The sequence below is a fragment of the Molothrus ater genome, chromosome 20, assembly GCF_012460135.2.
Source record: "Molothrus ater isolate BHLD 08-10-18 breed brown headed cowbird chromosome 20, BPBGC_Mater_1.1, whole genome shotgun sequence".
Lineage (NCBI taxonomy): Eukaryota > Metazoa > Chordata > Aves > Passeriformes > Icteridae > Molothrus > Molothrus ater.
In genome coordinates this window covers 11,543,869-11,557,279 of record NC_050497.2, presented here as the reverse complement: position 1 = coordinate 11,557,279, position 13,411 = coordinate 11,543,869, and the positions used below count along the sequence as shown (strand labels likewise).

The 13,411-nt window shown below is 37.4% G+C and overlaps 1 protein-coding gene across 7 annotated transcripts in view; it reads right to left on the bottom strand.

Moving 5' to 3' along the window:
* The window catches only part of RALGPS1 (Ral GEF with PH domain and SH3 binding motif 1), a 76,272-nt gene that overhangs the window by 25,992 nt on the left and 36,869 nt on the right, over window positions 1-13,411 (bottom strand). For all 7 annotated transcript variants that reach the window (XM_054516918.1, XM_036393664.2, XM_036393663.2 and 4 more), the window contains 2 exons: window positions 5,797-5,934; window positions 4,028-4,121 (listed from right to left, as the gene is read on the bottom strand). In XM_054516918.1, the coding sequence (XP_054372893.1) occupies window positions 4,028-4,121; window positions 5,797-5,934 (232 nt within the window). The remainder of the gene's footprint in view (window positions 1-4,027; window positions 4,122-5,796; window positions 5,935-13,411) is intronic.

The window sequence follows — 13,411 nt, the reverse complement described above, 5'->3', positions numbered from 1 at the left end:
CGGGAAAGAGTGGCTGGAGAGTGGTCCAGGAGAAAGAGACACCAGCACCTAGGGGTGCTGGTCAACAACAGCCGAGCATAAGCTCGCATATGCCCAGGTGGGCAAGAAGACCAGTGGCATCCTGGCCTGTACCAAAAGTACTGGGGTCAGCAGGACTGGGGAAGTGATTCTCCCTCTGTACTGGCGAGGCCAAAACTTGAATCCTGGATTCAGCTCCGGGAGTCTTACTGCAGGAAAGACATTGAGGTACTGGAGCATGACCACAGAAGGGCAACAAAGCTGGGAAAGGACCCAAAAGATAAGGCATATGAGGAACAGCTCATGGAGCTGGTGGAGCTTAGCCTGGACAAAAAGAGGTACACGGGGGACCTTCTCTGCAATTTTCTGACTGGAGGGTATAGCCAGCTGGGGAGCAACCAGCAACAGGCCTAGAGGGAATAGTCTCAACCTGTGCCAGGGGAGGTTCAGGTTGGACATCAGGGAGAATTTTGTCACATAGGGGGTTGTCAGGCATTGGGAAAGGGCTGACCAGGGCGGTAGTAAAATCATCATCCCTGGAGCTGTTCAAGAAACAACTGGATGTGGCACTCAGTTTACCTAGTCTAGTTGACAAGGTGGTGATCGGTCAAAGGTTGAACTTGATGATCTTGGAGGTCTTTTCCAACCTTAGTGATTCCATGCTTCTATGATTCTATTTTTGTGTCCTGTGGTAGAGGCAGTCAAGCCACAACTACAGCTACTGAACCATATGGCCACTGGATCACTATGAATCTCAGACTAACAATGAAGGTTTTCTTCCATCCCACCTTTTACCACAACTCTTGGTGGAAAAGATCCAGGGAATGCAGCTGCCTGGGAGGCTTACTGAAGATGAACTGCAACGAGGGTTCACTGCTGCAAGTACTAATTTAAGTACTACCACTTGCTTTTAGTACTAAGACTGGCATTTAATACCTGCTCCCACTGGACTGGAACTAACACGGTACAGCTAGGACTTCTATAGCACCAGCATTGCTAGGAGTCAGTATAGCCTTTTAATTGCCAATCAATTTCTCTTGAATGTTTCCCACAGCTTCTTGTCTTAAGCATCTTGCCTTATCTGAACCTAAATTTGAACTGATTTTTCTGTAAGTCATCTTATTAGTCTATTGCCTAATATGCTCTGAAGAACCAAATTATAGGCATAGGTAGCAGCCTGATGGTCCTGTCCCAGTCTTCAAACTGGTTCCACTCAAGAAACAACTGTGAGAATTCAAGGCCTGACCTAACAATGCCAAAAGGTCAGCAAAAAATTTATAGGAATGGCTGCAAGGTATGTCTGGTTAGGAGAGGATGTGGCATTGCACCACAATGCTACATACTGCTAAAACTGAGCAGCTTCTGCAGAAAACAGTATATGGGCTGACCAAGAAAGATCTGTTATTTTTAGGATATGACATCATTGTCAGGGGTTTTTTGGAGCATTCCTACTTGCTGACAAGCACAAACCTAAAGGAAGCAATTGGACTGGCACAAAAAAATTGTAGAGAAAAGCTTTGTTTATATAAAGTGGCTGCCATATTTTCCTTGCCAGTGTAATTGAGGTTTTCATTTGGCAAAACGCATGTTGGGATTCTGCCAATATGTTTTAGGACAACTATCTAAGCGTCTCTTCCTGACAGCCTGGTACTGAGATAGTTCTGTTCTTCATGCCAAAGGTGACACACACTTCTCTGCAGAGAGCATTAGTGCTGTCCCTGGCTCAAAAAGAGCAGTCACTGCAAAGAAAAAGACAGAAGAGGTTCCTACCCACTCTAAAAACTTAGTACTCTCTGCATTTTTAAAGCTTACAGTTTCTCCTGGCATGGGACCAGAAAATGCTATGAAACTAAAGGGAAACTGACTGAGAGGAAAATGTGAAATCAAATACTTAAAAAAAATCCAAAAACTTCTTACCTAGTGTAAAATGGAAGAGGAATGAGAGCTTTCTTTAAGGGTAGATGTGATGTGTTTTGATGAATTAATTAAATTAATTTTATTAATTAGTTATATTAACTAATTAGTTTTATTCTGATGAAACAAACATGGTAGAGAAAGATCAAAGTTCTCCAATGTATATAAGCTGTAGCAACTTTCCTGTGGTAAGAATCAAATCTTTCCCTCTTTTTAATACCTTTTGTGACTTTACTCCAGTTTTTCCTTGCCACGGTGAAGCCTGGAGCGAAAACCACTACACTTGATTGAATTAATCTCACAAATAACCAAAATTTAAAAATGAAGGATTAAATGATCTTTAAGATATATCAAATGCCTTCAAGCATTATTAGCAAGGTTGCTATTAAAGTTACATTGATATTCAAATTTAAAATGGAATTACTTCTAGTTTTTACAAATATTATAAGATGGTGTCATATGTTTATGGAAAACACTTGTTTAATTCATTTTTTCTGAAATAGCACAGTTCATGAAAGATGTTGTATACATGGTGTTAACATTGATGCATCATCAGGAAACTCCATCTAAAAATCAAATTTAACAATATGAACAGTTTCTTTAATCCAATCCAGGGGTTGTAAAGCCTCTACCAACTACAGTTCTTCACCTTTACCAATGACTGCTTAGTTTAATTTTTCTCTGTCTTCACAACTTTAACGAAGCACAGAAGCGTGTGCAAAATTAGTAAATAAAGACCATTTGTTAAATTTCAACACTGAGGTTTAAATCTCAGACTACCCTTAATAAAAGTCTTGGACCTCTTGACCTTTTCAAAGGCTCTGTGCACTGATCATGGTCAGTGTGCATCTCTTGCGCAATGTGTCTGTGAGTGAAACATATACAATGTCACGAGACTGAGTAAAGGAGTTTACACATTCCTTTGGACCATCATTGACTTAAACCCTCAAGCATGGATGGCCAGAACTGCATACAATGCTCCATGTAAGCTCTCACCAGCCTCTTCTGAAGCAGTATAAACACTCTATTTTTTCATAGAAACACTATATTTGATAGGCAGTAGGGATGAATTAGTCCTTTCATAGCTGTATCTCACTTGTGACAGCTATCTACTGATCAACACCTATAAATTAGTGTTAGAATAATTATATATCATTCTAGGGTTTGTGGCACTATCATTTTAGTCATCAGATTCTTTCTTTGCGATATCCAAACCACGTTCTATTTCAATGAGCCCTTCCATCACAGTTTTATTAGCATATGGTCTAAGTACACATAAATTCTGAGACAAAATTCTTAACTGAAGTATTTAACAAAACTGGTAACAAGACTGGTTTTAAGGAAGTTCATTACCACCCTGCTCTCTAAAACATATGCTAAAATACTTTATACTAGCATTGTATGACTGAACATGTGTTTGCTTTGAATACTTCAAATTCTGCTTACCTAAATAGTTACTCTATTTGTCAACAGCTAATTGCATAGCATTGGATCTAGCTTGGTTGAACTACTTAAAACCTCAGCTCCTTAGCCTATGACTTAACTTTCTAGCTCTCTCAGAATTACTGGCCAGGGATTATCACTTCTAACTAGAGTACATTCACATATTGACCAATGAGCTCTCTGGCATCTGCTTCAAACCTCTGTGTGGGTTAACTCTTCTCTGGGTCTTTTGTAAACATTGTTTTAATATGCTTAAACCCCCAGAACTTAAACCTCCAAATCATAAGTATTAACTTATTAAAAACAGTAACTTGACATTGGTAGATGTTCTCAATGTATTATTCATAATACTACAGAGTCAATGCTGGACATCTTGGAGATAACTTTAGTGTTACTGAACAAAATGCCCAGCACACAATCATCATGTAATAGAATAAAGACTAGATTTTCATCTACTCTAAACTGTTACTTTGTATTAGTACATTTCACTTGGTAAATTTGCTTATAGTCATAAAGAAAGACAGTAATTCTGGATTTTACTTAGCAGAAACATCTTCAGCCAAGGGCTTTTTGCTCAGCTCTTAATAAAACTAATGACTAAGTAATCTTTCTGTTACATTTCTCAATGCCTGAAGAAAAGAACAGTACTTACTTGTAATTGTCATCTTCTACAAACTTCTGAAGTTCTTCAATGTAACGGACAGACTTCAAATACTTTTGCACATGGGGAAGTGTTGTGAGATAATCTGTGGGATGTTCAAACAAACAAACAAAAACCATTAACATTTACGTAATCCAGAATTATAATTTTTTCAGGTGATTTTTTTTCTGGTTCTTATGATACCTTCATGGAAACAGAATTTGAACCTCCCTAAAAAGTAAATTGGGCAGAAATACTACTTTGACCCTAAAAAGGTGTTAAAGACTTTACTGAGTAAAAGTGATGCTCTCAGTTGTTAAAGAAAATACAGATACATTTCATCATCATGAAAGCCGGTGGATTTCATTAGATGTTATCTCATTGGTGGAAAAAAATTATCTGCTGCAAAACTGCTTGAATTTTTTCTTCATTGTTCTGGGGAAAATCAAAGCCTCTAGCCATAGGTATTAGGGCTTCTCATATGTCCAAGAACTGAGGAGACTTAAAAGTTGTTAAATAAGTAATTAATAATTACAATGCTGAATATCAAGAATGAAAGACACTAAGTTCAGAATGACAGAAAAACCTCTTGACACACGGTGGATGGACAGGTACATGCCTTGTAGTACATAACTAAAGTTTTGCGGTCTTGTAAAGGTAACTGTTTTAAAGGCATCCATTATCCCAGAATATTGTTTCAAGGCCGTATTTTAATTTTCATCTTAATTTTAACAAAGGACTCAAAGTTAATGCAAAGCACTGCAGCAAGCTACCAAAATTGTAAAAAGGAAAGGGTCAATGAAATAAGGATGTTTCTTTGTCATCCAAATTTTTCAGAGACAATATGAAACTCACAATAAGAAAATGGTACCTGAGTGATCTAGTTGTTCAGAATCATACGTAATTATGCCTAGTACCTACCTTTAAATACCTTGAAATGTGGAAGTTGACAAAAAAGGGCTGGATACTTAAGCATACAGAGTAAACATCTCACCTTGTTTTTTCACAAACTAACAATCCTTTTTCTTTAAGCTCTCCAAAACTTCAGCTTTAAATTTTCTGAATTTTATTGTTTAGCTGCACTCAAGGCTTTTCAGCTTCTTTCAAGTTTAACCAATGAAAAGTCGTGCTAAGTCACCAAGAGTACACTGAGTATTCACTAAGGCACCAAAACCAGCACATTTATTGATATACAGCTTCACTAGCAGGCTAGAACTGCAGAAATTATTTTTAGAGTAAAATTCTGTTGACAAAAAGAAACAACCCCTCCTTTTCCTGACTTCATCCAGGAGCAACATACGTGCAAAAGCTTAGCATATTGAACAACTCAAGTGTAGAGTGAAATATTTGTATTTCATTTTGTAAATATATCACCAGGATGCTAACAACAAAATGATAACCAAATTAACACATTCCACACTCTAGACATCGTATCCACTGCAAAGCAAAGGGAAGATATTAAGATCATTCTCTCTGATTGCCTCTGGTGGAAACAGTATATAAGCCAAAGGCAACAGCTGTACTTGAAAGCATATCATTTGTACCCCTCATGTAACAGTAAACTCTACACAACCTCTGTTATAGCTCTTACAATTTCAAATACATGCTTATCTGCCCAATTTGCTGGTAAGACTGAAGCTACACAGAAGTGGAAGCTACACCACTTACTAGTGTTCGACTCTACCAACATTAGCCTCTTGTGTTCCTCAGAATCTGCTTCCACAATTTCGCACTAAAGAAATTTTAGTTAAGGCTTGATAGGCATAACAACATTTACCAACCATAGTTGCAGGATACTTGCAGATCAGCTATTATTCGGAGAATATTGTTCATTTGATTGGATCTTTGTTCATTCTCCATTATGCTGTCTGAAGCAGGATATGCAGAATCTATGTAGATTAAATCCAAGAGATAAATTCCTGAAACAAACAAATCAATCAACCAATTGATCTAGTGTTTCAAACAGAAACAGTTGCATAATTTTTAATGAATACAGCAGCCAGAAGCTGTTTACCCCTGCTGTGCTCTGGGCCCATTAAACAAAGGAGATCTTGGGATTTGCATTTTGAAAATTTCCATAATTACTGCTTGAGTTCTATGACACCCCTTAAAAAGAAAAGCTTTTTTGCACTTAGGCTACTGCCTCCTATGAGCAATTTGCAGGACCATCAAAAGGACACTAAAAAAGAATGCGAGCTGCCCCAGGCAGTGGTGCTGACAGCGGGGGGGACACAGTGCTGCTGGCTCCCATGACCAGAGACCACTGCAATACCTCCTTTGTCTGCCACCAGTAGGAAAAGAGCTCCATTAATTTTTCTGCCCTGAGACTTAGGAATACTTTATGGAAATCCTTTGCAAGACTTTTTCTCACTCAAGCTGAGCTCACCATGTATCTGTTTCCTCAGATCTCTACCATCTTGACCGGTACATTGCTCGTTGGATCACACTGTGTTAGGTCCAGCATTAGCCAGGTTGCAATACCTAATTTCTTTAGGTTTTTACCTTATTCATTCATGCATTCTGAAAAAGCCTTACACTGCTTAGGGATGAATGAATGAATGAATGAAGAAATCACATGACCTGTTATTGAAAACTGAAGAGACAGACAAAGAGGCGACAACAAGCCAGAACAAATTCAGTTTGTTATGAACTGTTTAATGCTTTGCCTGGAAAGCATAAGGCCATAACTGTCTCTCAAGTGCGCAGCAATCTGTGAATTTGGACTGTGAAAGAACCATATATGCCCATTAGACCCACTGACATGATAAACAGAAGAGTGCCCTAGAGACCAAAGGTAATTTAATAATCCCACCAAAACCAAAAGGGACATTTAGACCTTGTAAATGAGTGGAATAGAGCTGGATTAACAACTGAACAACATATAAACCATGGGAATTTCCAGTCATGCTGGAGTTAAAACAAAGAAAAAAGATGCTTAGAAATCAGGTCAAGTTTTATAGTCTAGTTTAACTTTCTGCAATGACACAGATCAGTCCTTCAAAAATTTTCATCCCATATTAAAAATCCTCTCTTGAAGAAATCTATCTCATTTTTATATATTTATTTATATAGCTATATAATTATGTTAATATGTTTTATATATAATCACATTTACATATTTTTATATATCTCATAAATATAAGTACAGTTTATAAACCAGAGGTTCATATGACTCTGACAACCTTAACAGTTTTATCTTAAGAGTAACCTGCAGTATTTATTGCTTTCTCCCAAAAAGTATCTTCTAAAAACCATTCTCAACTTATCTTCATTTCTTTCTCTACACATTTCTACCACTAGAAAGACAGAATGATGTATCATCAAAAGTTATGAATGTTTTGACTTATTGTTTTATTTGCTTCCTTTTCTTAAAACAAAACAAAAAACCCTCTGTTTTTGTAATTTATATTAGTAGTTGGTAGTTTTAGACCTACTGATTAAGTATGCCAATGTGATTCTACTTCTCAGCTACAGTAATTCTCCAAGCCAAAGGATGAGTTTAAAGGAAGAGGAGTAATTGGGATTTGCTTCCCTAGATTATAAAAATATATACAAAAGCAGAGAGGCAAAAAGGAAAAAAGTATGACTTTATGTGATTAGAAGACAATTTTGTACAAGTTTGCCAAGGGCAGCAATACCTGCTCTTTGTTTGTCCTTTTTCACTCTTGTGAAGATAAGCTATTAATCATACCAGTTTATTTTATCTCATACTAAATTTCACATATCATACCAGAGAAATATAAACAGCACTTTTGTCCTGCTTTGTTTCCACATCTCAGTATTACTTAGCTTTAAAAGGGGGAAAACCAAACCCAATTATTATTTTCACCTTTTCTGAACTTTATCTGAACAAGGGTTTCAACTACACTGGGAACTGCTTCAGCCATCATCCCACACACTCGAGAGACCCTAACACCTGCATAAGGCCAGCACAGACCGGGCAACTTACACCTCAGAATGAGGGAAGAGCTCCAATTTCCCTAATATTAGGGTGGCTTTGTAGCAGTTTAGTGTTGAGCAAATCCTGAGTCCCCAAGGGTTTGCAATGGCCTGGAGGTCATACCTAGACTGAGGTTCCACACAGCAGCTCTTCACTGTCCTCTCCTGTCAAGTGGCACATCAAAATGTAGTAGGAGTTATGACTGTAAAGTTCCTATTTGCTCATAGCCTCTCCACTGCAACATGCCTTCTGGCAGCCTGGGACAAGGCCACTTTCCAGCTATTCTGAGCAAGTCTGCAGCTTTTTTCATTGATATTAAAGGTATAAACACATTTCCACTCTGCAGCAGTGCTTGTAAGCATTTTTTCAGGACAAAGAATCTATTTTCCAGGACAACATACAGATGAGGACCAACAAGGTATACAAGCACCAAAAAGGATGAAAGGTGTTAGCTTAGGCCCTGCAAATTCCAAATAAAAGTGTAAGGAAATGGGCTTTTGGTAGGTAGTGGGGTGCAGAAAGAAAAAACTCAAACTGACAGATGTCAAAAAAATTAAACTGAATGTAACATGCTAGAATATAAAAGAACACATTTTTTGTAATTACACACCAAGCCACCCCTTTCCCATATTGCTCCTCTCCCTCTCTTCCCTCTAAAGCAAGAAGGATAATTAAGTTTTATGATTTTTTTTTAATCTTGGCAGTGATATTTTAAACTCTTCTATATATTTGATGCAATCGTAGGCATAGATAAGAATCAGTTCATTTTGCACAGAGGAATGACAAAATTATTCCCTTCAGCAAAAAGACTTCAAGACCCGTTTCTCAAAGGAAAGCCTCAGGGCTGCCCCATGCCAAAGCAAACACACAGCACTAACTTTTCAAACTTTGGCTCACATTTGTGCTACTGTGCACTGAAAAAAGCTAGGATGTGAGGCCACCGGGATATTTTCCAGACGGTGAGCTCATGGGCAGCTTCTTCCACAGGCAAGTATCTTTTCCAGTGATACTCACTTTTCTCCATTGTCACCAGAACTAATTTTGCAGCTGGATATTGTATGCAGACAACAGCGTTCATTAGTTTATGGTCCCATGGAAGTAACAACACATGCTAAGGAAAGCAAAGCCAAATAATCCAGGACTACATTTATTAATGAAAATCACTTTGTGTAAAGGGGACAAATTATTTTTAAGCTGGCAAAAGAAAACCAAACCTGTGATACCAAGCTTTTAAACTTCTACTGGAGAGTTTAAACAAAGAAGTAATATTAGTAACAGTTTAAAGACAGGAAAACATTAATATGGCAAAAAAGTGAACTTCAAATGTAGCAGTCAATGCCACATTTTGAGTCCTCCACCAACCAGACAACAATTTCCAAGGCTAGATTTTATTGAAAAAATATTTATGGAGAACTGCAGTGTTCAGCAGGATGCAAACCTAAGTCTGTATACTTGTGTCTTGATTTACAGTTAAGCTTCTCCTATTATTTTCTTTATTCAATACTCAAAGCTTCTGAGAAACTAGCACTGAGACAGATAATAAATAAGCATACTTTGGAGTTGATGGGTACTAACAAAGAGGTCTTCAGAAAAATACTCCCAAGCCCTCAAAAAATGAGTGGTTATTCAGCTTCATTCAGTTCTGAAGAACCTGAACTGGAGCATGTAAGCTTTAAAATGCTCATGAACGACTACAGTACGCAATTTGTTCCTCATTAAGAAAGACGGACATAACATGCTATGAAAGACAAAACACTTTCAGTCAAGTAAATAACATGTACAAATTTATACTAATGAGAAAAGCTGGGCAGGTATTACTTTAAATAGCAGTAACAGAAACAAAGAGAAATCGGGGGTTTTTGGCATTTCCCTCCAAGTTAGAAAGCCTGGGTTCAAGTTTTCTGTTCTGCCACAGATTTCTTTTACCTGAGCAGCACCATTTATTCTTAACAATTCAGAATTTGGGGGGTTTATGACAATTTGCAGGCACGAGGTGTAATCCAAAACTTGAAGCACCTAAAATTGTTTCACAAATATACGCTGTTGCAAAACCAATCATAAAAAACATCTGCGCAGATAAAGACTGAAAACTTGCATCATTATCAACTGCATCTTTTTTACTTTTTATTTTTTTAAACTTTTTTTATAATGACTATAAAACTATACTGAAAAATAGTAGGGCTGACAAACAAAAAATTAGGTGGTTAAACCACCCCAATATTTGATATATACTTTCATGCACAGTGGTCTGTTAAGGGTCTGTGCAATTCTGCAAATGCAAGTAAGCTGGGAAACAGCTGATGTATGATATTTTTGTCAGTCAGACATTCCCTACTTTGCAACAAAAAATAATTAGCTGATACAGAAGTATTTCACACAAGCCTGGGGACTTCAATTTATTATTCTTAGGTAACATTTTGATCATGTACTATAATAAATATCACAGTTATTTGGTAAATTGAATTGTTACTGTGAACAAACACATGGTGTAAAAGGAGGTAAAAAAACCCCTAAATGTTTTAATGAACAGTTTAGTTCCCTACTTACAATCATGTACACTTCTAAATAATATTCACAGCCCCTGAATGCACATATGCTGCTGTGTAACACAGATGTCTGGGCATAAAGCATTCCTTCAGTACAGGAAGCAGAGTCTGCAAGACACGCAGTAACTGGCACACATAACAGAAGAGAATCTGTGGAAAGTAATTATTTTCCACTTTTGCTCCTCACAAATTGAATAATGACACTGGTGTGACAGGAGGACCAGAAGAGACAAGGATATATTTCCAATTTGCAGTCAAGTATATTTATGAAAGCATTTTCCTACATACAGTAATGTGGTTGTATCACACTAAACAAAGCAGAGGACAGAGGGACAGTAACTTATCAATTAACTATGTGGTAGAAAGTCCAAACTACTACAGTCAGCAGTTTATAAAACCAAAGACACCATTGTTAGGAGATTAGCTCATAGGCAAAAAAGCCAACTGTTTTGTGGTATTGCTGGTTTCAAGAAGACTGGATATTTTCCAAGGATTAAGGGCTGGAAAATTTTTCTACAAAACCAAATGTATATACTGGTTAACCTTGGTAGGATTGGAATACTCTAAAGAGTCTGAAGACAAACCTTTGCTAAGGCAACACCATGTAATTTGTAACATACAGAAATGTATTCATCATAAAATGTCTGAAGAGAGACTTCACACATTTATGACATGGTCCCATGGACAGCCGTCAAGGTGATTACAGGATTGGAAAGCTCGCCATATGAAAAAAGGCTAAAGGAATTGGGTTTGTTCAGCTCAGAGAAGTGAAGAGGCAGGAAGGGAACCTAACTGCTCTTCCAGTACACACAGAGTAGTCACAGGGAAGATGGAAATACTCTCTCCAGAGTGATAGCAACAGGTCAAGAAGTGATGGAGGAGCATTCTATCTGCATATAAGCAAATTTCTTCTCTGCAAATACACTTAAATATTGAAATAGGTTTCCCAGAGGAGGACAGCAATTTCCCTTGCTGGAAATACTCAAGATATGGCTTGACTGGACACTGGGTAAGCTAATTTATGGCCCTGCTTTCCACAGAAGGTAGATCAGATAATCTCCAGGGATCTCTTCAAGCCACAACTCTACTGTTCTATGACAAGCTTGAAAAATGCGCTGGCCTATACCTGGATATCTATTATTGAAGGGGAGTTTGGAGTACAGCAGTTATATGGACTAATTTGCTGCAGCAGGAAGGCTCTGCACATACAAGCAGACAATGGACCCTAATTTTAACTGTGAATAAAGTGAGTACTTCAAGCAATCTCTTTTATCATGTGATATAAGCAAAATTTACCTTATAAAAATGTAGAGCTAGAGAGGGCACCTTATTTTGGTTCATTCTGTCTCAGCAACATCAACTAACAAAATTAAAATTTGATGCTGATTCCATAGTCTTTCCTGAGTAATCTCACCCTATTCAACCCCGGGACTTAATCATCCCACATTTGTCACCACAGCAATGAAGCCTAATATAGAAAAACAGATCAATAAGTGCAGCAAAACCCAAGGAACTTTCAAACTAAAATACCAGTTTGTGAAAGAAAATGTTACCAAGAACTCAACTGGAATTACATTCAAGAAGCTGTACGGTGAATCATCTCTGACTGGTGCAGATCATTTTGTTATCCACTGAAACAGGCTAAAAAATTCTGAAGCTGTCTGGACCTTCCTACCAAAGCTTTCCCCCTAAACAAATCAGATTTTCTCCAGAATACTGTCTTTTTTTTTTTCAATTTCCCCCAAAGCCCAGCTATTTCCTAATAAATTTCCCATGAATCAGGAAAAATACATTACAGAAGATTAAATGCTTTAAGAGTGATGCATTTTAACATTTTTAAATGCATGCTATCCAATGTCAGAAAGCAGAAAATACTTAAAAAAAGACTATAGGAAAAAGGCAAAGGTACAATAGCTGTTTTCCAGATGTTGCTTCCTGTCAGCAGCAAGTGGTGGTTAGAAACTTCCTGAGACAGATCTTACATAAACACTTTCGGGTTTAAGTCTGGGTGGTAATTTTTCTTTACAATGTTTTTTCTCTGGATCCATCCATTTTTTCTTTTTCCTGCTATTCCTACAAAACCACTTTTCCTTTTTTAACTTTTGAGCTTGAAAGATCTTGTGGCAAATGAATCTGGCAATTTAACTGCACCCTGTCTGGAAAAAAAATCTGTTTAATTTCTCAAGGTTTACCTTTTTAAGATTGGCACATTCTTATCTCTTTCTGCTTACCTTGAATTTCTGATCACTGACTCAAAGTTAATTTCTATGGCCATATGTTTTATAGTATTTTCACTCATTCTCAAAGCCAAGTCTTTCAAACCACTCCTTGCCAACTGCATTACCCTACTGAAGACAACTGTCAGACTTCAGAGCCAGAAATAACTGGATGTCAGTACCTTTCTGCTAGTAGGGTGTTTTGTTCTCTAATCATAGACTTTAATACAAGCTGATTGCTGAGATTCTCAGGATGAAGGAGAAATCAACTGTGAAATCTTTTGCAAATCACATCATTCAGCGTAAAGCCTCTTAAGAAAAACAGTGAACTGGACTTCCCAGCATTACAATGGTAATTGTAAAATCCAAGGAAAAGGTATGCCCATTTGGTCCAAGCAGAATGCCCACACAAAGGCAAATCCTGTTTTTTCTCTTCAGTCCTTCCCAAGTAGCAAACACCTATTGTTATCCAAACAATTCGGTTATGCTACAAACACCTGGCATATCCAAATAAAAGCTCCCTGTCATCTATCAAGTCGGCACAACTTCTCTTTTTCCCTGTAGACAAAACTACAACAGGTTGAAGAAATTAGCTTTGTCATATGCTATTTAGAACAACCCATACACAAAAGCTTATGGGTTATTTAGACAGCTTTTAAGAGACAAAAAAACAGTCAGTACTTAATCAAAAGGC